The sequence below is a fragment of the Paramisgurnus dabryanus genome, chromosome 4 (genome assembly GCF_030506205.2).
Source record: "Paramisgurnus dabryanus chromosome 4, PD_genome_1.1, whole genome shotgun sequence".
Lineage (NCBI taxonomy): Eukaryota > Metazoa > Chordata > Actinopteri > Cypriniformes > Cobitidae > Paramisgurnus > Paramisgurnus dabryanus.
Genome location: NC_133340.1, coordinates 10853281 through 10881125, shown reverse-complemented (window position 1 = coordinate 10881125; position 27845 = coordinate 10853281). Strand labels below are relative to the sequence as shown.

At 38.2% G+C, this 27845-nt stretch overlaps 1 protein-coding gene across 6 annotated transcripts in view; it reads right to left on the bottom strand.

The window, feature by feature from the left end:
• The window catches only part of gab1 (GRB2-associated binding protein 1), a 165140-nt gene extending 139659 nt beyond the window's left edge, over positions 1-25481 (bottom strand). For 2 of the 6 annotated variants that reach the window (XM_065295747.2, XM_065295753.1), the window contains exons 1-2: positions 24998-25480; positions 24797-24916 (exon numbers count right to left, since the gene is read on the bottom strand). In XM_065295747.2, the coding sequence (XP_065151819.1) occupies positions 24797-24868 (72 nt within the window). In that variant the 5' untranslated portion in view covers positions 24869-24916; positions 24998-25480. Of the gene's footprint in view, positions 1-24796; positions 24941-24997 lie in introns of those variants that run through there. The other 4 variants (XM_065295743.2, XM_065295742.1, XM_065295744.2 and 1 more) reach the window with 4 other exon arrangements.
• Between the last annotated feature and the right edge of the window lie 2364 nt (positions 25482-27845).

The following is a 27845-nucleotide window of genomic DNA, read 5'->3' as shown; positions in this document are numbered from 1 at the left end:
ACTATGTATGGGTGTGTGCGTGCGTGCGTGCGTGCGTGCGCGCGCGTGTTTGTGTGTAACTGGTAATTAGCACGTTGTGGGGAAAGATGGGAATACCAGTTAATTTGTGACCTCACAGGGACATTTTGAGGTCCCCATGAAGAAACACGCTTATACACTCACCGGGAACTTTATAAGGTACACTTGTCCAACTGCTCTGCTCGTTAACACAAATTTCTAATCAGCCAATCACAAGACAGCATCTCAATGCATTTAGGCATGTAGATATGGTCAAGACAATCTGCTGCAGTTCAAACCAAGCGTCAGAATGGGTAAGAAAGATGATATAAGTGACTTTGAATGTGGCATGGTTGTTGTCGGGCTGGTCTGAGTATTTCAGAAACTGCTGATCTACTGGGATTTTCATGCACAACCATCCCTAGGCTGAAAAAGAGAAAATATCCAGTAGGGATGCTCCGATCGATCGGCCGCCGATCGGTATCGGCCGATAATGGCATTAAATGACTCGATCGGTGCTCGCTAAATCTGCCAATCTCATAAACCGATCTTTCTGTTTACTTTTGTCATCAAAAGGATCCTGAATGCGGTTGCAATTAAAGACATTTTTTACGTAGGCGGTGGCTGAACGCAGTCAAGCAGCTGTGAGGAAAATAAAAGTTTAAACGCTCAAAACGTTAAGACGCATGCAAATAAGAAACTTTTGGCATGAGGATGCAATTGTCCGTGATAGAGATGTGTTGTTTACGCTGTTTGATGGGGATGTGAAGACGCCTTGCGCTGTTTACCGAAGCGCGTCCTCATACGCATATCTCTGTAAAGGCAAAGAGAGACATACAAATCTGCACGCTGCACATGAGCAACAGGTTGTAAAAATGCTTATGATGCTTTACAACCTGTTGCTCATGTGCAGCGTGCAGATTTGTATGTCTCTCTTTGCCTTTAGATATGCGTATGAGGACGCGCTCCGGTAAACAGCGCGAGGCGTCTTCACATCCCCATCAAACAGCGTATACAACACATATCTATCACGGACAATTGCATCCTCATGCCAAAAGTTTCTTATTTGCAGGCGTCTTAACGTTTTGAGCGTTTAAACTTTTATTTTCCTCACAGCTGCTTGTCTGCGTTCAGCCGCCGCCCACACACACAGGCCCTGTCCCAAATGGCACACTCCGGACTTGTGGTCCTCCTCAGAGTCCACACTTTGATGACATCACGTAGTCCAGACTTTAGGGACCCTTGATGCGAGTCCACGTAGGTGCACCGGAGTCGTATTTTGGGACAGACTCGAGCATCACACCGGAAAATAGGTAGAGAAGTTGCCCGTCAGTGTGAACTCCTCCCTTCTGTCGTCTGATTGGTTCGATTGCCCTTTCGCAAGGACTTCTGGGTTGGCAAAGTGCGCGAAGCCTGCTGCAGTGCGGGCTTCGCTGAAGACCGCATCAAGGGGGCAAAGGAGGCGCTGATGAGCACACTTCAAAGCGTAAAAATGACAGATGGGACACCCTACGGACTCGTAGACTAAGCGAGAACGCGCAATTTAAGGCCACGAGACCGAAAGTCCACATGAAGTGCGCCATTTGGGACAGGGCCACAGAAGCCTGTCATCAGTGCACGTGAACAGAGCGATCTCTCTCTCACGTCTTAAAGCTGCAGTAACCTAATTAATCTCTCAATAAAATCACTCTCTGCTCTTGACTAAAGAATTTTTATACTGCATACGAATGCGTGTATATTTAATTAATACAGTAAAGTCTGTGAAGTGTTTTATTTTCAGTACTTTTAGGAGACATAAGCCTTTTTAAAGCCATATTAAATTTCTCTTTGCAGAATAAATATTTGTTGTGCTTATTTATTTGAGTCTCTATTAAAACAATAATATCAGTGTTTCCTCTAGGATTTTTTCCAGCTGTGGCGGCAGGGGGCGCCCATGATGATTATAAATGTACATTATTTTTTTTAATGTAGAAAATAGGCTACAGTAAACTAACATGTGTTTTTTATCATTTTCATGCTGTCATTTACTTTTCCTTATATTTATATCATATTGCTTTTCTATGTTTGATCTAAACTGTATTTTCTTAAAAAATACGTAAGTTTTAGCTTCATACGGATCTTTCATTGTAGTTTTAATGTAGTGTGCAAGTTCGTGCTCGTGTTTAGCGTTACACAGCTGTTGCAAAGTCACGCACAGTCCTATTTGATAATCCGCACCGCTGTGATTGACAGAACACCCGACATAAGCAGCAATTTATTCCACACCCGGGCTGTTTGACATAAAGAGCCCGACCCGGTCACACCGCAAATCGCGCAGTTATAGAAACCTTTATGCCCTTCGCAGACAGATCTTAAACACAAATAAGCACGGGGACATTTAAAATCTGTTACCTGTCGGAATCGAGTCGAATTCTGTTCTTGGATGTTAGACCCGCAGTTCACGCTCGCATATTGAGTCCCGACCTGGATCTACAACGCATATAACACGTTAATATTATTACACCCGTTACATCAAATATTAGAAGTTTCACCCGCGGGTACCCCGACCATGTTGTTTCGTCTGAAAACAGATGAAACAGTCTCACCGCCTGCCTCCAGTTTTTATTACCAACGTCCTTCTCTTCCACGGGAATAAGTTTCCTTCCAAACAGATTCGACTAATGTCTTGCGGTCCCATGTAAGTAGTATTCAGTTTTTAGCCTTTTGTTTTTGGACAAACATCTTATCATTTAATGTGAAACTTTGTGAGTGTCGATCTAAAGCACAGAAGATTGACTGACAGCTGAGCGGTCAGCAGCGCGCTGCGCTTATAGCCTATATCTGAATAACTAATGGCCAGATAAGTTGATAATATGAGTACAGTGATTACAAATGAATGTCCAAAAAACTCGTAATATGTTAAATCGAAAGTTTAATCATGTCATTTCTCGCAGCCCCGCGCTGGGTCCGTGTTTATGCGCATGTGAACAGCATACGCGTGATGACCTTGCAACTTAAATTACCCTTAATTTATTGCCAGACAGATAAAAGTAAAATAAAATTCGAATCTGTAAATTGTGTATTTTTATTTATGTAAACTCACAATAAGGAGAAAACCTTGTGCTTATTTAAAATCATTAAAAACATGACGTGTTTTCTGCTGCTTTGGTTTAACAGCGCATCACAAAAAAAGAACAGAAACTCAAATACTTTTTTATTCGTTTTGTCAATCTGATAATTATAACATATTTCGTGTAGACTTATTTATTTTATTATTATTTCTCAAAACAGAGACGTAGCCTTATCATCATCCGTTGATTTAAATCTATTTGTGCATGAAACTAAACCCATGGGGGAAATTATGATATTTTAGGAGATTTATTTATAAATGAGTGAACAACGCGAATCCAGAAAGGATTTTTTTTCTTTCTTGCTGGGCGGACATTTCGGTATAGCTTTATTTATTTAGCGAGCTTCGACCGCGGGTTTTGTCTAGAAGGGATACAGAAAATGCCAAAAAGTTTAGGATTAGATTTGGAGGTAGGATTTTTAGGATGAAAACAGCGGCTCTGGCTACATGAGATACACATACATCCTACAATCCTGTGAAATGTTGTGTTTAGAGTTGGGTTTGGGTGAAGGATTAGGATTAAACAGTGCTCATCCGGCGAGATTTCGTTTGCTGTATCCCTTCTATCCACAACCGCAGGCGTGGCGGGGATGTTTTAGGCATGGCGGGCCGCCACGGTTGAATGTATATAGCGGAAACACTGAATATACCTAATTACTGCAAGTAATATAACAAAGGCAACATCCGTGGTATTATTTTATTTAGAAAGATTGTAACAGTTAGTCATCAAAGAGCTTGCATATCAGCTTTTTTTAAAAAAAAATCGGTATCGGAATCGGTATCGGCCGATCACAAAGATTACAAATCGGTGATCGGTATCGGCTGCAAAAATCCTTATCGGAGCATCCCTAATATCCAGTGAGCGGCAGTTCTGTGGGCGCAAATGCCTTGTTGATGCCAGAGGAGAATGGCCAGACTGGTTCGAGCTGATAGAAAGGCAACAGTAACCCAAATAACCACTCATTACAACCGAGGTATGCAGAAGAGCATCTCTGAACACACAACACGTATAACCTTGAGACGGATGGGCTACAACAGCAGAAGACCACACCGGGTGCCACTCCTGAGAGCTAAGAACAGGAAAATGAGGCTACAATTCACACAGGCTCAACAAAATTGGAAAATAGAAGATTGGAAAAACATTGCCTGGTCTGATGAGTCTCGATTTCTGCTATGACATTCGGATGGTAGGGTCAGAATTTGGCGTCAACAACATGAAAGCATGGATCCAATGGTGTGGGGAATATGTTCTTGGCACACTTTGGGCCCATTAGTACCAATTGAGCATCGTGTCAACGCCACGGCCTGGCTGGGTACCGTCTATTGAACGTTGACAATTTTATTGTATCGAAACAAAAAAACTCTGATACTATGAGTATCGAAAAATTACTTATCTTTCGGTGCCAAACTTTGGGTTCAAACTTTGGGTTGACTGGCTGTCCACCACCACGTGACGGAGAGGATTTCTGAAGATTCTCGCAGTCACCCAACACAAGTGTAGAAAGGATGCAATATGAGAAATATACAGAAAGGCTTTGTGACAGTCTAACTAATTGAGTGAGCACAAGTATGGCCCAGCTGTCTCCGTAAAAGACACGTCAACCAAAATGGCGCTTCTCCTAAACTGACGAGGTGTTTCAATTTAAAGCATGCACGCAGCCTGTGTCTCTCAATGCTTGTTAATCGTGCATGGTTCCGCATTGCAAGACTTCCCACGTGCGTCTCCCACAACAGTCTCAGACAAGGTGTTTAAACTTGACCCACACTAGAAAAGTGTGCCTGCTGGCACACCCCTATCCAAAAAGCTCAACCAGTTTTATTAATAATTAATAAATACTGTACTGTTACCCTGAGTGAGAAGTGTTACCAGAATTTGTTTTAATTAAGGTGAAAAACAAAAGTTTTGTTTTTAATGTATTTTTGTTGATGTTTAAATGGATTTAAAAAAATATGGTATCGAAAAAAGTATTGTTAGGAACTGGTATTGAAACTGAGGTATCGAAATTGGCACCAGATCAACATATTTTAAACAATACCCAGCCCTAAGCCTATCTGAGTATTGTTGCTGGCTACGTCCATCCCTTTATGACCACAGTGTACCCTTCTTCTGATGGCTACTTCCAGCAGGATAACGCACAATTTCATAAAGCGCAAATCATCTCAGACTGGTTTGTTGAACATGACAATGAGTTAACTGTACTCAAAAGGCCTCCACAGTCACCAGATCCCAATCCAATAGAGCACCTTTGGGATGTGGTGGAACGGAAGATTCGAATCATGAATGTGCAGCCAACAAAAGGTAGAAGAAAGGTTTCTGTGATGGTTGGGGTTAGGGGAAAGGATACCGTTTGTACCATATAAAATGCATTATGTCTATGGAATGTCCTCACAAAACATAAAAACCAGAATGTGTGTGTGTGTGTGTTTTAAATGGGCAGGTCCTCTTCCCTACTCCCAGACAGAGACCTTTGGAGGCCCTAGAGAGCAGACTGCGTGAATGAGTTACGACAGCTGAGGCCTGTTCCCTCATCACTGGAATCCAACAAAAAATCAATAAAATCACATCAAACGAGCAACAAATGCTTATACAATGCCAATGTAAAGCTCTCATGAGGATAAACTATGAAGGTATATTTGGTGCAAAACAACTGCACACCTGTGACAGTGGAATTTGTATTTGTAGAGATTATCCACACATGTGTATCAGTAAATTTGAAGTCACAGATGAAGAGTTGCAAACTTGTAGATTTTTTTTCTTTCCCTCAAATACAACACAACAGTTACACATTCACAAATCCTTCAGTGCAGCTGCACAAATCCCATTTTACAAATCACAGATTAAGAAACTCACAAGCTCATGTTTTTTGCTACAATTGCTGCAGTAAATATGGTGCAAAACCTACTTGAACACCTGCAACAAAGTATGTGAAGTCACACACAAATTTTGTACATCCGCAAATCAGTTTGTGCATCTGTGCGATGAGAGTTGCATGTGTGTAAAAAAAAATTCACAAATATATATATATTTTTTTTTTATATTTTCTAGCACAAACACAAGTACATAAATACAACTGCTTGAATCTGCTGCTACGAGTTTCAAACACTCTTTTTCGTGTGCTCTCTGTTTTGCACCAAATATCTCGAGATAAATGGTGCGAAAGTGATTTGTATACCTGTAGGCTGTGCTCAGCACTGCCCACCAGGTGGCGCCTGACACTCACTGAAGCAGAGTTTATTAATTACCAGCAATGTTTCAGCAAGGTAAATCGCCTTTATCAAGGTATTATTTTCACCAAGTGGAGAACAATCTAAATGGGAGTGCTAATTATACACAGATGAAGGTAATTACATACAATATTCCAATGATTCATTAGTAAACAAAATATAAGTTCCATAAATCTAAAAACCATCAATATAAGTAGATTACAAAATACAAGCAGCAAATACACACATAGGCCTACATTTAACTAAGATACATGCTTTTTCTTCTAATATACTAATTTGGATGATTATTTCTGTCTTTTTGAATCGGGTAACTGAACAACTAAATTGTTTTTATTATTATCTAAACAGTTGTTCTGATTTCTTAACATTTACCCTGGATGCTAACCCAAATCAAATCAGCTTTTTAGACTTGTGGGTAGCTTGTAATTTTTTACAAAGGGATCCGATTAAAAAACCTACAGCTCATAATACAATATTGAGAGTGGATTCTTATTGTCATGAGCAGGGCCGTACAGAGGATTTTATAAATACCAAGGTCCATATGTATTTTTCTAGGGCATGCACCCCAGAAAAAAATGTCTTATTTCTCTGCTCTACATATATGACTTCTAAGACATCAGAAAAAAAAACAATCAAATAACTATAGATGTCAAACCATGTCAGTATGCACAAGACTTGTGTTGTTTATTAGTAATACACTGAAATAATTATTTTACCATCCTGGGCACATTGTTGTGTCAGTAAAGTAAACATAAGCTAACTGAATATAGGTGAATGTAATCTAGGAGATAAATTAGTTAGATCGGACCTCTCTTCTTCATCTATACCAACAGAAACCACTTTAACACTGTCATTGTTGAAAATCATATGTAGGAAAACAAATAGAGAGTATAAAACACGCATCGTGAAACATCAGAGTGCAATAATATGCAGAAATATGAACCTTCCATTAGCACTGCATTTTGTTGAACTTTATCATCCTATAACTTCATTATTGTATATAGGAATTGAGAGTAGGGTTGTGCCGATAGACGATATCATCGTCCATCGTGATGGTTGACTGACATCACGATGGAGAGACACCATCGTGATGCCACGCCCCCTCCCCACTCCGCTGCAAGTCGACATACACTTACTCTCTTCTATATAGACTATAGTTAACCTAATATCTTTGCGTGAATTGCTCTATAAATTAAATAGAAGACGTGAGACGTGACGTGTGTTAGTCTGTGAAAATATCCTGTCGGGCATTTGATCTTGACTAGGGATGGGCACGGATATTCGAATATTCGAATGGCTATTATAATTCGAATTTAAAAAATGCTATTCGAATGTTTGTTTGTTTTTAATGTGCCACCAAAGGGTAACAACTTATTTAATGCTTTTTCACTTCATCTATACTGTCTTTTACAGACTTAAATGTAAAATATACATGAACATTAATTTGTATGTATTTCTGATTGTTTGGCAATGCAGATTGCAGACGAATTTAAGTTTTTCCTTTTATCTCCGGGTTTGTCCCCGCCGCGCCGTATTTGGCCACTGGCTCAGTGAGGGCTCACGTGTTATTAAACTTGCTTCTCCGCCGCCCGAATCAACACATCATGAGAGATTTGTAAGCTTTCTGTTATAAAGTCTACTTTATTTTGTTAATAAAGAGACAGACACGGAGAACGAAATGAAACGGAGAACATTTATTATATGCGGTGCTCTTTCGAAAATGAACCGGATAAATGCACATGGCAGTTTAAAGCAAAGCACCGTCTTTGTAAAATGTTGTTAAATTAAGCTTACGTTAGTAACTTTGCACAGTCAAAAATAATGTATCGAGCCAGCTTACGTTATTTGTAAAATAATGTTAAATACAGATTTTCAATCTTGTTCAATCCGTCTGTTGTTTTTATCGGATAACCATCATCAGAAAGAGTTTTCTCCGCAGCACCGGCATTATTGTATCTAGTCAGAAGAACGGGCTTTCACCGAAGCAGGTAGGATAAATATGGTTTTCTTTATTCACAAATACGTCAAACTAAACTGAGAAGATATTTATATGGCGACTGAGCAGTCGGTTATGTAGATGTGTTTTTTCGTTTGCTCCGGGCTCTTGGTGTTTTGAGTCTGTTTAAATGATGATAGCCTACTTTGTCAAGTCCTCAAACTTTAAACTTCGCAAGTCCTCAAACTTCGCTTAGATTTGGGGTTAGTGTATAATATTTGGTATAATATAATGTATGTAACATCAAACAGTAATAAATTAATACTAACGACCGACTTGAAACTAAGGATTTGACTAGACTTCGCTCCGCATTAAGTTTTAACGCATTTTTTTCTGAAGGATATTTTTAAGAAGAATTTAAAATATATATATATATATATATATTTTTACAATGTTTTCAACTTAAAATACATACATATATATATATATACATACAGAATATAAGTTTAGCTTGCTGTGGATATTTCCTAATTATAAGCCTTCTGTGAAATTATGACAAAATGAAAAATACAAAACACGCATGTCTTAATTAACATAATTTAAATAAACGAATATTCGTTCTTTAAGAGCTTAAATATTCGAAAAATTAAATATTAAAAAAAAAATAGTAAATTACTGGAAAATGCCCATCCCTAATCTTGACATTGCTAGAATCTTGTCTTTTTACATGTTGTACATTTATCTTAAAATATTTAATTTTGTACAAGAAAACAGCCCATATTAATCATTTATTAGTAGCCTTTTGTAGTGTCTCGGGAGATCGTGCTCATTGTTACATTGAGGCTATACTGCACTGAAGCGGCAGATTAAGATATAAACCCAGAATTCAGGGAACGTCAAGAACAAGAAAACGGGAACAACACTCCGACCGAAACGTGGGATTTACATACACAGACCATGTTTAAATTTAGATGTGTCTGGCCCTGTTCACTTTGTCTAGTTTTAATAAGCTGCGGATTGAAGTGCTGGCTGCTCCCCGCGGTGCTGAAGACCCGCTCTCTGACGGAGTACTGGTGGCACATATGCACAGATATTTACGTGCAAAATTTGGAAAGCGCGGAGGAGTCGTTGGGTTAGTAAAATAATGAAATTATAGCTTTTAAATAGAAAAAAATATTTATGTAAAGAGATTAAAAGGTGCTTAAAAGTGCACAACTCTTCTTCAGTGGATTAAAGCTACTTTTTCCCCTTATGTGCAACCTATAGGAAAGAGACATTAGTTGGGATAGTAAAATAACAAAATTATAGATTTTAAGTACAGAATAGTATTTATGTAAAATATATATTAAAATAAAAAGTGCACAACTCTTCTTAAGTGGAAGCAATAAAGTAAAATAACGAATAATAATTATATAATAACGAATAATAACGAAAAATTAAAATACCCCCCCGCCTAACGATATCATCGTCCATCGCGATGGTTTACGTAACCATCGTCAACTGCCAATTTATGGGGACATCGCCCAACCCTAATTGAGAGGGTATTTTCATCTAGAAGGTGAGGTGAGTTGGACCAATTTTTACTTAGACAGGAGGCCTTTTAGGTATATTAAAGCCTATTAGGTATATGTAGACCTATGTGTGTATTTGCTGCTTGTATTTTGTAATCTACTTATATTGATGGTTTTTAGATTTATGGAACTTATATTTTGTTTACTAATGAATCATTGGAATATTGTATGTAATTACCTTCATCTGTGTATAATTAGCACTCCCATTTATATTGTTCTCCACTTGGTGAAAATAATACCTTGATAAGGGCGATTTACCTTGCTGAAACATTGCTGGTAATTAATAAACTCTGCTTCAGTGAATGTCAGGCGCCACCTGGTGGGCAGTGCTGAGCACAGCCTACAGGTATACAAATCACTTTCGCACCATTTATCTCGAGATATTTGGTGCAAAACAGAGAGCACATGAAAAAGAGTGTTTGAAACTCGTAGCAGCAGATTCAAGCAGTTGTATTTATGTACTTGTGTTTGTGCTAGAAAATATTTCAAAAATAAACAAATATTTGTGAAATTTTTTTTTACACACATGCAACTCTCATCGCACAGATGCACAAACTGATTTGCGGATGTACAAAATTTGTGTGTGACTTCACATACGTTGATGCAGGTGTTCAAGTAGGTTTTGCACCATATTTACTGCAGCAATTGTAGCAAAAAACGTGAGCTTGTGAGTTTCTTAATCTGTGATTTGTAAAATGGGATTTGTGCAGCTGCACTGAAGGATTTGTGAATGTGTAACTGTTGTGTTGTATTTGAGGGAAAGAAAAAAAATCTACAAGTTTGCAACTCTTCATCTGTGACTTCAAATTTACTGATACAGATGTGTGGATAATCTCTACAAATACAAATTCCACTGTCACAGGTGTGCAGTTGTTTTGCACCAAATATACCTTCATAATAAACGTATACCTTACTGTAGGTTCACACCAGCCGCGGAAGAGGCGGCAAAAACGCGTGAACCGCGTCCAGTTTGCCGCTTGAACATTTTGAGTTTACTCGCTTTATCCGCGCGTGAACGCCGCGCGTGAAATTCTAGTCATTCGAGAAATTCACGCGGAAATCCGCGTCATGGGAGGGGCTTCTGCGACTCCGCGGAGACTACACCACTCCGCTCGCTTCCTGTAATCACGTCACTACTACAGCAAGCTCCTGATTGGTTAACGCGGCGCGGAATTCCGCCAAAGTTCAGATTTTTGAACTCGCGCGTTTCCCGCGGCAACGCTCAATTCGCGCGGAACGCCCCGCGCCTTCCGCGCGTTCCGCGACATCCGCGCCGCGGCTACCGCGTGTACCGCGCCGCAGGATGCCTAATCGCGTGTTTGCATTGACTTAACATGTAAATCATCCGCGCTTGCCGCCTCTTCCGCGGCTGGTGTGAATCCACAGTAACATGCTGTAACTTGCCTTTAAACTAAGCACACAGATCACCTTTAACACTGCTACATAACATTAGGGCTGTGACGGTGGCAGTATTTTACCGCGATGGTAATGCACCACGGTGGTTATAGAATGTGTGTGGGCGCACGGATTAGGGCTGCAACTAACGATTATTTTAATAATCGATTAATCTGTCGATTATTTGTTCGATTAATCGGATAAAAAACAAAAAACAAGAAAAGCATTCATTTCCAACCCCTTATTCAAAACAGAACTAAAATCTTTAGAAAGTGCACAAACTTGTTGCTCATTGAACACACCTGAGCTGTTACAATAATAATAAAATTAAATTAAAATGGACTAACACAAAAAATACACATGTATGCTTTACATCTGCCAAATATATAGACTTTTTATGATGCATTTCCCATCAAGAAGCCTCTCTTGGTGGGATCAAAAAGATAGTATATGAGTACACTCTCAGAAATAAAAGTACAAAAGTTGTCACTGGACAGTACCCTTTCAAAAAGGTACACATTTGTACCCAAAAAGTGCATATTAGTACTTCAAAAGTACATATTGGCAGTTCAAAGATATATATTTGTACCTAAATGGTACATATTAGGACCTTTTATAAAGGGTACTGCCCCAGTGACAGCTTTGTACCTTATATTTGACTTTATGTGTTTTCTCTGATCGGATAGCTATCTCATTTGGTAAAACTGTTCCATTACATTTGGCCACATAAATGCGTCTTGTGAAAATGGAAAATGCGTCTTCTACTCCAGCGCAAAATGCAAATACACCATTCATTACTTCGCCTTAAAAAATGTAAGACGATGTTTATGCAACAAAAGGCGGCACTTAATGTATGTTGTACTGTATGTTGGGCCGGGCACGCGCGTCTCCTTGCTCTGCATGAGCTGGAGCGCGCAGTACAGAACAGCAGGAGAATGACGCCGCGATGATTTAACATACAGGTCCATGACAGGGAAAAGCGTTCATACAACTCTCTCTCAACGTTTTATTTCTTTGTTTAATATCATTAGAGTTTGTCATTGGAGGTTTTTTTTCGTTCTAGAAACTTTTTTTACTCGCTGTCGTCGCTCCATAAAGCATAAGCGTGTCGTCTTTGTTTGATTACCTCTTTGCCAGCTATAACTTCCAGGTGACGCGCTTACGTTGGGGAGGAGTAAAACACTGACATGTGGTTTTCCTCTACCTTTGCTGTTTTTTTTATATTTAATCGATTCGTTGTTGCAGCCCTAGCACGGATACATGCATGCGTGTATGTGCACGCGAGCATTGATGCATATATGCTTATATATAATCCATACATATATCTTAAAATATAAAAAACACGATAATTGCATGAGGGGAAATATTGGATTCATAATCGCAGGCGATTCATCCACGATTATGAATCCAATATTCCCCGCTTGTCAGCGAATTACGGCTCTGTGTAGTAAATGCCGCTCCATCAAAGCAGGTGATGGCGATTTTCGTTCTAGAAACTTTTTTTACTCGCTGTCGTCGCTCCATAAAGCATAAGCGTGTCGTCTTTGTTTGATTACCTCTTTGCCAGCTATAACTTCCAGGTGACGCGCTTACGTTGGGGAGGAGTAAAACACTGACATGTGGTTTTCCTCTACCTTTGCTGTTTTTTTTATATTTAATCGATTCGTTGTTGCAGCACTAGCACGGATACATGCATGCGTGTATGTGCACGCGAGCATTGATGCATATATGCTTATATATAATCCATACATATATCTTAAAATATAAAAAACACGATAATTGCATGAGGGGAAATATTGGATTCATAATCGCAGGCGATTCATCCACGATTATGAATCCAATATTCCCCGCTTGTCAGCGAATTACGGCTCTGTGTAGTAAATGCCGCTCCATCAAAGCAGGTGATGGCGATTTATTACTAATCAAGGAACCGGCTTTACTGACAAGATGTGTGTGACAATCGCATGCAATTTTTGGTGCAGCCCTAATAAAAATGTAAATGAGGATCAGATATACGCTTCTTAGCGTGCCTGTTTATAGGCGCCGATTTCCCAAAGCACTTTGAAAGAAGGGGGAAAACAGCATGTCACGTCAACAGAAATGTGAATCAATTTAGCATATGTGCTTGGCCATTTTGGAGAGTGCTTGAGCAGAGTCCTGGAGCACCCATGAGATTGGTGCCTATGTGCTTGTTTATTGTAGCACTTCCATCCGTGAAACAACAAACAGTTCAAGTGAGGAACCTTATTGGGGTTATGTTGTTTCCAGCCTTTAATAATGACATTTTGGGTGCAAGCACGTTGACCAGAGGGTCGCGTCCCAGGGTTTGAAAACCACTGAGGTAGACTGTACAGCAGGAGGAGAAACTTGTGGAGTTATGGAAAGATAAAGAGTGTTTGTACAACGTCATTGCCACTGTACCATGATAAGATAAAAATGAAGCAGCCTGGAGAGAAATCGCTCTGGAAATTCAAATGCCAGGTAATCGTCTCCTTCGTTTTTTCTTCTTTTTATGCTCGAGAAAAGTCATGATTAAAATGAATGGTAGATGTTGTTTCGGTTTGCTATCCTTCACTTCAGCATGCGTTTTCCCAGCCGCCGTCGATCGATGATTGAAAACTGCGGACGCATTTGTGTGCTTGCGTCCGATTTTTAAAAGTCTTTAAACTCGTACAGTCTGACATTGATGGAAACTGAGATCATACAGTGTGACATGGATTTAACTATGATCTTGATCGCACAGTGTGGCAAGCAACAATCCTTATTAAAGACTATTTAAAATCGGACAGTGTATACCAGGCTTTAGTCAAAAACTATATTGACGCCAATCAACCAGGAAATAGAGGGCTGTAGTCCAAACTGGCTGTAGGCTTTGAAAGGGGAATTCTTTTAAAGAAAATATATCTCTTTGCATTGAACTTTGAGTTTTATCATTTTGCAGGTATTATTTATGCTCTAACAACAACATTACAGACTTGAAAGTTTGAAGAATGAGATCAGGAAAAACATGACCTTAAAGAAAGAGAGGCACTTTTACTGCTTCTGCTCTTTCTAATAGAGAGTGAAGAAAGCTACATAAACAATTATAACACCAGTCACATTTATAATCTATAGACCTGCATTGTCATTAAAGAGCACCTATTGCATTGCTAAAAACAACATTATTTTGTGTATTTGCTGAACTACAATGTGTTTGCGTGGTTTGTGGTTAAAAAACACATTTTCCACACAACGTACATTATTGGTGCTTCTCTTTGAAAAGTTCTGAAATGTGCAGAGTTCCAAAAGTGGCCAGCTAACCAGTACGTTGTGATTGGTCTGAATACCTCTGTCTTCAACCAGAAATGTGACGCTCCTTACCATATTTGGAAGGTCAGATTCCAATGCAATACTGACAGGAGTTAAAATCTCTTTACTACCTTACCAAGACGAGACGAATCTGATCCAGAAAATGCAGATGACCAACTTTACCACCGTGGCTTAAGCAGAACGTAACAGCAACATACGCTTCTCTGCACTGCACAAAACTCATCATGTTTAAAAAGTCAGTAGTACATTCTTTAAATATGAAAACATAACGCTCGCTTCTGACCTACAGCCTGTATTATGATAATGACCATCGTGTCCACATCAACAGGCCAAGGAAGTAAACTGTTGCCTACAATCTGTGTGTTTGTAGTCCAAGAAAAGACATTTAAGTTTAAGATGATAACTTATATAATCGTTTACTAGGGATGTGCATGTATGTCATTTTTTAATTTTGATTAATCCATAGGTCTGAAAAACAAGTACTAGATTAACTGGGGGCGGGGCAATCAAAGGGATGTCATGGTGAAAATAAAATATTTTTATAAAAAAACTCAAATAAAACTTAATTTTGAAGAAACTATGACAGGAAAATGAACACATCCTAGATTTTTGATGAATTAAATGTTTTTAACAGAAACCTCTTACAGTAATAGCTGCGTAATGAAGTTAAACTAAAGGGTTAATAAACACAAACTGAAGTTATTTCTATATGACGCACTCTACATAATATTAAGCCTTGATACAACATAAATGTATTAGATCCCGACCGATAAAGGATTTTGAAGGCCGATACAGATAAAAATGTTTGTTGGTTTTAAAATCCGATAGTCCTATATATCGGCCGATATTTTTCCCAGAAACTCGCAACAAAACATTAACAGATTTTCCTAACATTAGTTATTTGTAGTTGTTTATGAGTTTTAACTAAAATAATATGATAATGCATTTTTAAAAAGAAACTGGTTTTTTTTATTGTCACGATAAACAAGATAAAGGTCACTCCTAAATGTTTGTGTGCGTGTGTAATAATTAGTCCCTATATTGCCTCATAAGCTACCTTATAATTGCTGTATATACCCGAATATAAGACGACCCCCCCATTTTCCAAACTTATTTTTGGGTTTTCACCAGAAAATAATTTCATTTTATTTTTTTATTATTCCTCTCTCTCTCTGCGTCTCTGTGTTTCGTCCGTTTTTTTTTTTTATGTTCATTTATCGACCATAATGAATGTCGATACCGATAGTTTGGAAAATGCCTAATATCGGCCTGCCGATATATCGGTCGGGCTCTAAAATGTATAATACAACAGGCTACAACAGGCTTCACAGCGTTGCACGGATCACCATGTTTGCTACGGCCGGCACAGGTGCGCATTGGAAGCTTTTGAATCATGCATGGTACTGATATCAGCTTATGTCGACGTCAAACACAACATCAAACATGCACCCAGTCTTTACTATCACAGGCACTTGTAATGCTAACCAGATATCCAAATGCAGCCATAACAACAAAAAATAAATAAACCCACACGGTCATCGTTTTCGTGATCAATCGTCCATGCCACGTTCAAGACTCGGTCAATCCATATCATTTACTTGGTATTTGTACTAGGGCTGCACGATTCAGGCTAAAATGTGAATCACGATTTTTCTCCATGGGAATTGAGATCCCGATTCTCTCACCCGATTCTCTTTTTTTTTTTACAAAAACATTTATTACGCACTTAACTTAAAAAAAAAAGTGCTACAGGACTTTTAGTTATACTAACGTCTCTTTTAAAAGTCTCTTTTTCTTATTTTAGACCCCTTCAAATTTTGAGTAATTTAAAATATATTAGCTGTTAAATAGAGGGTTTTCACCGATGTCACGTTCTGGGCGATAACCCGGATGCACGGCCATTGTGGAGGCACTCGGTGTAAAGAACTGAACGAAGTACAATGGCTTATTGTGCGCTTTGGATACTTTAAGTGAATGTAGACATGTCTAAACAACAGAAAAGATGCAAAGGCATATAGGGAAGGACTACGACAACAAGAAAATGCACGATATTTCGAGAAATGACAATTTATAGGCGGTGCAGATCCTTACGCGTTAGCTCCCTCTTCTAGGATCTGTGACGACCCGGCGATTCTCCCTTCAGTTGCATATCCCGATATAGTCAACTACCTGGTTTTCATGCCGAGCCCATATGTCAATGTCAGCTTTATTTATATAGCAAATTTAAAATAGTCAGTGTCCTACCAAAGTGCTTTACAGTAAAATAAGCACACAGTAAAACAATAAAATCAATAACTGTTTTTACCATTTACTAATAAAAATATTATTGTCATTACAATAGTAATGTGTTATGAGCAATTAAGCAAACTGGCATTAAGGCATTGCAGCGCAAATTTTAGTTGTGTTTAAGTACATTTTGTGCAAACACTAAAAGTACAGATTAAATACTCTTTAAATAAAGCACAACAAGTAGAAGCATAATTGTTTTATACTTTATGGAATTCAATCATAATTCTAATACAATACTACTATTTTTTCCTGAGCTTTGCCAACCACAAGCGCCTCCTCTGATAATTTCTTGCATTCCTTTCCCTGGTTTTTAATAACTTTTGGAAGTCGATAATATTCCAAATGTTTTTCTCAATCTGTCCTATTGGTACAACCTCAAACACGAAAATAATTAACCATTTTCCTTGACGACGTTCGGGAGATACTGCAGTCCCTGTGTTCTGTTGTAATGCGGAGTGCCTCCAATATGTCGTCTTAAGGGGATCGACCTGCGAGTTGTCCTAGACGCGACCCACCGCGACGCTGAGCTGCGCGGCCGGTGTGCGATCCCCTTTACGCTCTGATGACGCGTCATGAAAACCCTCTATAGCACCTGTGCTTTTTGTACTATCGATCTGGTAAACCTTAAAACTTTAAAAACACTAAACCTTTAAAAGACTAAACAATCAACATTTTGAGGCATCAGAGAGAAACGCAGACATGTTACAATGTTCCCCTTGTGCTAAAAACCCTTTCTAATGGGGAACTTGTGGCGGTGACACAGAGTCTGTTTCTGAAGGCTGCAGCCTCTGGAGGTCGCATTTCTAAGCTGCGAATCATAATTTCAGAATATTAACAATTAACATTATAAAGTTGACTACTATTTTTAGTTAAATATAAATTGTTGTAGTATGTTTATGATTTGCGAATGTAATGCTCCGTTAACTCGAATGAACCAGGCTTGATGACGTATGCAGCCTGCAGATGCGACCCCCGGAGGCTGCAGCCTTCCGATTTAGAAACGTCCGGAGGTAACTTATTTCCTTGCCTCCTTTCGAAACAAATGTTGTTGCATCGTCACTTTATCCGTCGCCACCAGGATTTTCCACAATGACGCTCGTTTCTCCTCTCTTTTTTGTGAAAATTACCACTCCAAATCCACCAAGTTAACGACTGTGTTTAGGTCTGCCACCTTGTTATACGTCACTCGAGTAACAGCGGAACACCGCAAATGAGATGAGAGAGGAGAGAAACGATCGGGTCTGATTGGTGAATGACTAGGGTTTGGTTTTACCCTGTATGAGTGTGTGTTAGCAAGTTTGACTGATATTATAGCATCTTGGATTGTAATGTAAATACTGAAGTGAACACCTGAATGCAGCATCTGAATAAAGGGAAATATGCAAGTGAATCGCCGTCATTTAAAATGAAGATCGCATTTATTTATGAATCGAGATTGTGATTCTTTTCCGATTAATCGTGCAGCCCTAATTTGTACATTTGCATATCATTAACATGTACTAACACAACTTACACACCAAAGGATAATCGTGAATTGGAAAATAGGTGCTCTTTAAAATACTATATTGTTGTATTCAATAGAGTTTGATAAAAAAGTGGTCATATACACAAGTATTGCTTCATATATAAGTGCAAAAACAGTAAAGTGCTTTGACAAACAGTGTCAGCATTGTTCATACAAAGAAGTTTGGGGTGGTTGGATTTATGAAATGTTCAATAAATCAAAGTATTGTGTTGTGTCACACATTACTAGTTGTTTGTCACACATATAGTAGACCATTTTTGTCGGTGGGTAATAATTCCCCATTACATAATTTTTTTACATATGCTATTATTATGCTCAAAGATGAGTTCATAAAGTGAAAAACTATGAACTACAGGGGAGTCAATGTAGAAGCAGTGATGGTATTTAGCATAAAAGTAATTTTTCGTTTATTACAGATCTATGTGTAGGCCAAAAGCCAGCTTGACATCATTAGTATTTTTGATATCTACACATCATGATAAATGTGTTAAAAACAAAGAACGATTGACTCATGTTTGAATACTGTTTAAGTCAATATGGCATTAAACAACATTTTTATGTCTATATAGAAATGTTATGATGTTTTCCTAGTGATGGCAACGGATAGAAAAAGAAATCCTCCAGACTCTAAATTAATATTGACTAATAGCATTTCTTATCACTGTCAAAGCTAATTTTAAAATTAGCATTTTTGGGGTTCGTATGCCAATTTATTTCTGCTTTGGCCAAGAATTTTAATTTCAGTATATCGTTACTGAATGCCTATAGTGGCTAGAAGAAGAGCACATAAATATTGCAAAATGTTTTTCTTATTTGTTACAATTAATTATTGATAACAGAGCCAATCCATTTTCAGGCCTCCTCTCTCAGCCCTGACAAAACTGGACACAAATGACCAGTCAGGGTGGGACGGTGACCGACAAAGAGAGGGGGAGGGGGACAGAAAACAAATTAGCAAAAATGTCTACACCAGAATCTAGCAAAGCCGATAACCCTGACCACAAACAAGGTTTGTTTCTGCTCTCTCAGTGCATGTTTGTGTCAGTATAGAGTTGTATGATTCTGTTTCATCCCCCAAGCAGATTAAATGAATCCTGACTAAAAAAGAAATAGTTCAATGACTATGTAAAAAAATATTCTATTGTTTTTTAGAGTACTTCTTTGGATTCTGCTCATGAGCTTTTAAAATGCAACGGCATGCTTAAAAGCAGCGAGTGAGGTCAGACTCAGCACAGCATTGATAATGGCTCTCTCGCCAACTGGGCTTTGTAAATGGTTAGAGCACCTACTGTAGTAGCTTGCTAAGTTGCATTAAAAGAGACGGGTTGAGGGTGTTCTTAATCGGTCTCTTGATTCCTGTATTTCTCCCTCTGTTGAGCTCAATCATCCTTGACACTTATTGCACTGTGGAATTCCACTGTGTGCAATCTTCCATAAGCAATCATTTCACAATCTCAGAAATAAATGACAGCAAAACAGAACTGAAATAAGCAACAGAAAAAGCACACATCCCCATTTGAAGCAGCTATTAATTATATCAGCCGATAGCAACATCGCATTAAAGGTAGGGTAACAGATTTGATCCTGAAACATTTTTAGTTATGCTGGTTAAAAGTCTCCTCACATTCTGATAGCAATCACTGTGTTAAGTTGTTTAAATGTATTTGTAAAAATTTATGTCATCTGTGAAAGGCGTAGGACCAAAAAATGTTCAACAAATCATATATTTCGGTCCGAACGGACGTTTCCTTTTATGTCCCTCATACGTAAGCGTAATTTGAATTCCCACCGCGCAGCGAGTCCACGCAGATACCATACGTCATCAGCGCGTTCACGTGCGCTCTGTCTGTAAACAGCGTGAACAGCAAACTTTTCTGCGGAATTGACAACCTACACAGGAGCAACAAAACTAAATGCATCTTTAATAACAACAACAGCAAAAACTTCCTGGATCAGCAAGAGCAAAAACCCAAATTAACATCGGTAACTTTACTGCTTTACCGAGAGATGCAAACAGCTACAGGAGGCAAAGGGTCTGAAAGGGTCGTTGCACTGTTTATTTTGGTAAGGTAGGTACGCGATATGTTTGTATTGAGATGGATTCAGATATTCTACTTTGATGAAACGTTGTGTTGCTTATGAAATTTGTGTTCGTTTTCCGGATTAGTATAACGATATAGTTACTACGTCTACACAATCGAACGTGTGCTTAAACTAATTCTGATGTAAACCAGTTGTTTATGTTGGTTATTTTGGAAGTGTTATTCACTTTGTACTGCAAAGTTTTCTCACTGGTGAATGAGACATGAGACGTGACCGTCTGATCTGTGCGTGTTCATGTGTTTGGAAAGAGGCGTGACTTTGGATGGCGATTTGACTTGAGGGTGGGATCGGGATTTCATTGCTAGGCGGCTACCGTTAGCATTTTTCAAAATGTGTTACCCTACCTTTAAGATAGAAAATACAAAATGCACTTGCAAATCTGCAAGAGCCCTACATGAAAGATCATAAGAAAAAAAAGTGTGATTAAATCAATGGCATAAGTGAGGATTAACACTTTACACCAGACTTTAATACAAACATACAAACTTTTAATCAAAGTTCTTGATCTCATCTACAAAAGTCTGTTTTGCAATTCGACTGTCCACAAGAAGGGTATGAAAGAGGAAGTTTGCAAACATTAGAGAAGGACAAATGTAAAATGCAGACACAAAAAATTGGCACGGGGACATTTTTACCAGTATCATATTTTGTACAATATAAAGTGGTTATTGGGAGTAACAGTTTAAGATCTTTTGATGCCTCTGGTCTGATGTCTCATATAGACAGACCCTGTTTAACAGCATGTCAGTGTAACAGCCTTCAGCTGTGAGGGTCTTTAGCACTGCACTTTGAGCCATCAAGAGCATTCCCCTGTAAACAGTTGAGTCAAATGATCCGCTATGCTCTTGAACTGTTGCCACACAGTCAAGAACAAAACAGACTTTTGATATGCCGCATAGAAGATTCGTTCTACACTGCTGGAAGATCCATAACAGGTTAAAATGGATTTGAAGAAGAATCAGCTGATCTGGTGTTAGTCTGTTTTTGTCCTTACAATCGTACTATAATACGGTACAAAATGCAAAACTTGTTCAGCAAACTTCTGTGTGTGTTCTCATGGTTTATGAATCCAAAATCACATTATTTTCTACATACAGTACATTTTTGTAGCTACAGATATCCCTGATCATCCTCAAACGGTCTAATTTTGTACAAAGCTCACCGATCTGAAAAGCGTTGTGTCCCTGATTGGCCAGCTAATCTGTACATTGTGATTGGCCTGAATACCTCTGACGTCAGCCGGAAAAGAGTCCCTCACAATGCAATGCTGACACTGTCTATTCTGTTCTGTTCCATTTTAGAAGCGGGGGGAATTATGATAATGTCGGTCGCGTCCACATCAACAGGCCAAGGAAGTAAACTGTTGTCTACAATCCGTGTGTTTGTTGTAGTCCAAGAAAAGAGATTTATGTTGGAAATGATAACTCGCGTCATTGTTTACTTTGGGGTTTGTACCTTTTGCATAGCGTTAACATGTACTAAAACACACTTACACACCAAAGGAAAAGTAAAATCATGAATCGGACCATAGGTACCCTTTAACTAGTTGAGTAAGGTACTACTGTGTAATTGACATGGTTTTTGTTTGAGCACTTTGTGGGGATGTTTTCAAGCCTGTAGATTGAATGCTTTGTTCCAAACCGGGGGCTAAATCACTACTAGGGCTGCACATTTAATTGAAAAACTAATCGAAATTACAACTACAAGTCCGATGATTACATAATATACATTATGTATTCTTACCATGTACCTATTGCGGAGAAGAGCAATTGAAAGACATTTTATATGAAACAGGTGTGCCTTGGCTTTGAATGGCGTTGACGTGCCCCCCAGAGTTCGTCACCAAAGATATTTTATGGATAATAAAAGCAATAAGATAGCCTGTTTGTTGGTCCATTGGGTCTGATTGCTTTCACACTTTTAGCGAACAGCTACAGAGTTTGCTTGCAATCGGGCAGAGACTACCTCATTCAGGCGGTCTCAAAGTGGTTGTTTTTATGCGGATCCGAGCGCGTGCACATGGCTAAATGAACAAAACCAAGTAGAGCAAATGCACCAGGTTTCGAAAAAAGGGTCACGTGTCACAATACACTTAAACTCAAAAGCCCACCAACTTTACAACAATAAAATCATGAAGTTATAAAACCGTATAAGCAGCCCTTTAAAACAGTAAACCCAGGCTGATGACAACCGCAACAAGAGATGATAGAGGGAAGTTTCACATCTTCTTCTAAGGACCAAATAAGCAACTATGATGTAAAGAAACAAGCGCAAAAGGCCCTTTTCCACAATTACTAACCAGAGGTTACCAGTTAACAAACTGTGACCTAGATTCAGACAACAAATTATTGTTCAAAAATGTAAATTTTCAACATACAGATTGGACAGAACAAAAGACATGGCTCGAACATCAAAGGGAGGAGTGTACCAACATGACAAAACCAGATTGTTCTCATTATAATCTACTAAGCTACACTGCAAAAACTCTTACAGATAAAAAGATTGACAGAAGCTAAATTCTTTCATGTTTCAGTACTGGACAACCTAGTTGTATTAAAAAAACAATTCTGAATTGTTCAACCTGGGTCAAAAAAAAATCTGATCCCATCACTAGAAAAAGAATGAAACTATGAAAAACAACAGAAAAAAATGCTAATATCTTATTTCTTGTCACACCTATACAAAACATCTAGTGCAGAGGTTTACACTTCCAAGAGCTATTTTTGTTACATTTGATTTCTTGGAATGAAAAGGTCTATAACCATCAGTGTACATTAACCTTAAAGCAAAAGAAAATCCATAAATGAAAATGCACTGTGGTACCACAAGGCACCACATGCTTGGTTGCTTATAATTTTATTATAACATTGCGGAGATGAGCGGAGTAATGATTTTAATTCGATTTGGAGCCATGATATATTGTTCATTACATCAACAGACTATCCTACTCATGACATTCAATTCGTGCAAAATCCCACAAAATAAATGTTTTTATAAACGTATATGTCTGAAGTATGTGCAATTTCATTCATCAGTTAAGACCAGATGAAGACATGTCAAATTAATCTTGATATTTGTATGTTAAACTATGTCAAAATATATCAAATACCCCACTTTTGCCAAATATATGGCTCTATCATTCTAAAACGTGTTGCTGATAACAGAGGGAGATAAAATATACATTTAATAGCAACATCTCTGGCAGAGCTCCACTAGATTAAAGGAATCCAATAAAAAAAAACATCACATGAGCCCAGAGGAGATTTCAGTTTGGTGGAAGCTTGATAGCAGGCAGGGCTGTAAGTGAGTGATTTCATTACAGATTTTCAGTGTATATTACCACTAAGAGGAAAGGAAGACCCCATGGTAGACATACAATGTGAGATTGACTAAATGTGTTGACTCATCCAGAGTACAGACTGGATTCACTTGTCTTGGTAACTAAAGATGTAGCAAAGTAAAGCAAAAGCATTTTATGTGATTTTAAGACAACAAATAATCCACCATCCTCCTTGAAAGTGGCCATGTAGACTCAAAGCAAAAAACTACTGTAATAATCACTGGTTCAACTATACAAATTATTAAATTATTGCCAATATAAATTACCTTGCTAAAAAAAAGCATACTAGCAAGACCAGCATATGTTGGTTGTATTTTGGTGCTGGTTTGCTGGTGACCACCATCGGACCACCAGCATGGCCATCAGCATACCAGCACCAGCATCCCATGCTGGTCATACCAATAAGAACACCATATGTTGTTTTTTGGTGCTGGTAGGCTGGTAATGGGACTTATGCTGTTTTTTTCAACAGGGAATTTACTCATCATCATGTCATATGACTTTCTTTTTCTGTTAAATATAATCAGAGTTATATTAAATATCATCCTAGTTAACATTACATAATAGCTTTGATATGTGTTTTATCGCGATGGTATGCAGGTCAAGTCAGTTAATAATTTTGATTTACATTTACACACAAAAAAATATAAACCAAAAGTGTTCTCACATAGCAGGGGTAGGCGTGTCCCACATGACGAAACACAAAAAGGTTTTGCACAAAACAACTATTTTAGTGCTATGATCACACAGACGGGTCAAAAACGCCCTGTTCACAGACGCACTCAGAGATATCTTAAGAAACTGGAACCGATTTAAAAGCTATTCTTGTACCGCCCGCAATTCAAGAAATCGCAAAAGTCTTATGCGACTGATCGTGTACAGTGATTAACCTGTGGTTGTTAGAAAGCAAACTGTACATTTGCATGAATCTTGCCCCAATAGTTATGCTGTTTCAACCGTAGCTGTGCAATTTGAATAAGATTAAAATTGTACTTACATAACGCCGTAACTTTTTTTCAGGTGGAGACTTTCTGAGCCACCCCGAACACACCACTTCTCCTCCGCTCATTTTCTTATAGCCTTTAAGGAAAAGACGCACTTTGTTTTGAGTTTTAACCTGCGAAACATGAAAGCAAAGTCCCTAAACGTGAGGTGTAAGTTGCGCCGGAGTAAATGTATTTTAACAATATGAAAATACCGTCACTGTTGGTTGGTTTCTTGCACGTCCACACTGGAATAGCTTCCCAACAGCGGCGCGGCTCCGACTCTTCGGGATTAATTCCTCTCCTCTGGCGGGAGGAATATATCAAACACGATGAATATAAACTCAACAATATCCGTCTGAAGTTGCACCTCCTTGTAGTTCACACACTTTGTTTGCGTAAGTAATACACCGTTTTCCCGAGCTGAACTGAAACGAAGCGGCGAGCTATCCTCGCCAAGTTCGGCGTAGTGAAACGCTTGCTTTGATTACCTTTTCAAAGTAAAACAAAACAGTTTCCTTAAAAATATATACAGTTTTCCCATATTTTTCCAAAACATTATGGTTGCATTGGCGTGAGGTGCTTTTTGAACAAGAAATCCTCCTCGTTCGTCGTTCTTCCCTCCAGTTTCACTCCCCACGGCTCCTTGATGATTGACAAGCATAAACGTCGATACTTTCCCTAAACTCAGCCTCCTCTGGCCTATGGAGGCAGGGAGAAGTCGGACAAGACAGAAAATAAAGAGCATTACATCATGGGAAATGTAGTCTTGGAGTTTTGCCCCATCAGAAGGAAAACAAGGGGATCGTGGCTAGTATTACTCAGTGGTCTGAATCGGTGTAAACAAATCTCGAACACATGGCCCACACAGAAACGCATGAGTTTGGATTAGTGTAGACAATAAAAAGCGCTTTGTGGAAAGCAACAACTTCTTGAACGCTAACGATTATGTGCAGACTACACTTACCAGAATGCTGTCACAGTTTACCCCGCGGTTATCCGATCACACATCAAGCCCCATAGAGAATAGTTATTTTTTTACTGTTTATTAGCCATTTGAAAAAAAATATATATATATATGGAATAAGAAAAAAATCTTTTAGTTTACTTTTTTCATAAACACTTTCAAGAATATTTTTCTTATCCCATAGGCAGATTTTTTTGCTTGTTTTAAGCACAAATTCGCTTACATTTTATATTTTTTTTCTAAAAACTAGACTGATTTTCCTAGGTAATTTTGCTCATCAAGAAAAATACATCTTAATTTAACAAATTTTTAGATATTTTTACTGAAAACATGACAGAAATACTAAATAAGAAAGTAATTTTTTGCAGTGTTGTGTTTTATCTAACTTAAATACTAACGAATTACGATCGGGTGTGAGAAGATAGACGTTTTACAAAAAAATCTGAAAATGTATGAGATAAGCCCTAAAGCCATGTTAAAGTGCAGGAACAATGCCTCTTTTTACATTACCATTTGTACCTGGCCAAAATGTTATACAAATAAATACAATCTTAATAAAACTTACATCAATTTATGTACCTACATCCAGGGCCGCATTAACACTGTAAGGGGCCCCTGGGCTTTACCCTTTTGTGGGGCCCTTCATCCACCAGAATTACAGCCTACATTCACACAATCTTTATAATAACCCTGCTGAAAAAAACAGCATCAAACCAGCATGGACCAGCATGGGAATTATGCTGGTCTATGCTGGTTTAGCTGGTGGTCACCAGCATACCAGCACCAAAACACAACATATGTCGGTCTTGCTGGTATGACCAGCATTTGATGCTGGTGCTAATGCTGGTTTGGTCCTTGTTTAGCTGGTGCTAATGCTGGTGCTGATGCTGGTTTAGCTGGTGTTCACTAGCAAACCAGCACCAAAACACAACATATGCTGGTCTTGCTGGTATGCTGTTTTTTTTAGCAGGGCACTAAGTGCAAGTTGTCAGGCTTTTATTTTGCTGGAATAAATGCAATAACAAAATATTAAACCATATCAGAATGCCCACAATATACACAAATATCACTGCATAACATATGCACATAGTCCTAGCTAGGGGTGACCCGAATAGTCTAAGATTCGATGCTTTGACAGGAGAAGCCTGATTCGACTACTGCACAGTCGAATCGTCGCAGATGTGTTATAAAATGAGGATCATTTAATTTTGGCTGTATAAGAGTGCACATTATCTGATTTCACATATAACAGCTTTCTCCCAATATAAAAAATATACAGCCTATTATGATAATACTAAGTAAATAATATGTGAAAAAGTAGCTTTTAATAAATATTTTTAAAGTCTGTTAATAGCCTAAATCCCGTGACAGGGCTACACGTCCATATCCAGAAACCATTGCAAAGTCTCTTTGTTTCTGCAATTTAAAAATGACAAAAAAGGCAATTCTATACTTTCGTTATTTTAAAATTTATTTTAATATTTCTTTGTTTTTATTTAATTTATAGATTATTTAGTGTTATCTGATTAAACTATTTGTGGCTTGTGTTTTATTCCCCTGCGCATTTAGGCATTTTGCACCCATGTTCTGCACCTTATTGATTCTGACTTCATTTTGTTTTTATTTTTTATTAATTATAAAGGTAAATTCTGTTCTAATTTAAGTTCTGTAAGTTTTGGATTGCTTTCCGTTGTGTCGATGTTACGCTGTTGCATGCCGTCACATTCAATTTAGCCGAACGCGCTAGGTGTTCTGCGTGATCATATTTAGGCGTTCATCAAACTAAACATCAAAAAACAGATTTTTTCGACAAGAATAAGTTTTAAAATGTATTTAAAAAGGTTACTTAACTTGTCAGAAGTTGAGCTACAAAACAGATAAGCCTTTTTTTTCGGTGATGACACCGAATATAAATATCTCTACCGAATCTGACACAATTGTCTCTGTGATTTAATAATATGGTCGGTGTTAACTTTCAAATGATAGAAAAGAGATTCCTGAAACAAATGTTATAAGAAACATCAGATGTTTCAAGTAAATACAGAGATGATCAAAGTGAAAGTAACCAATCAGATATTTCTGTGCAAAATAATAAA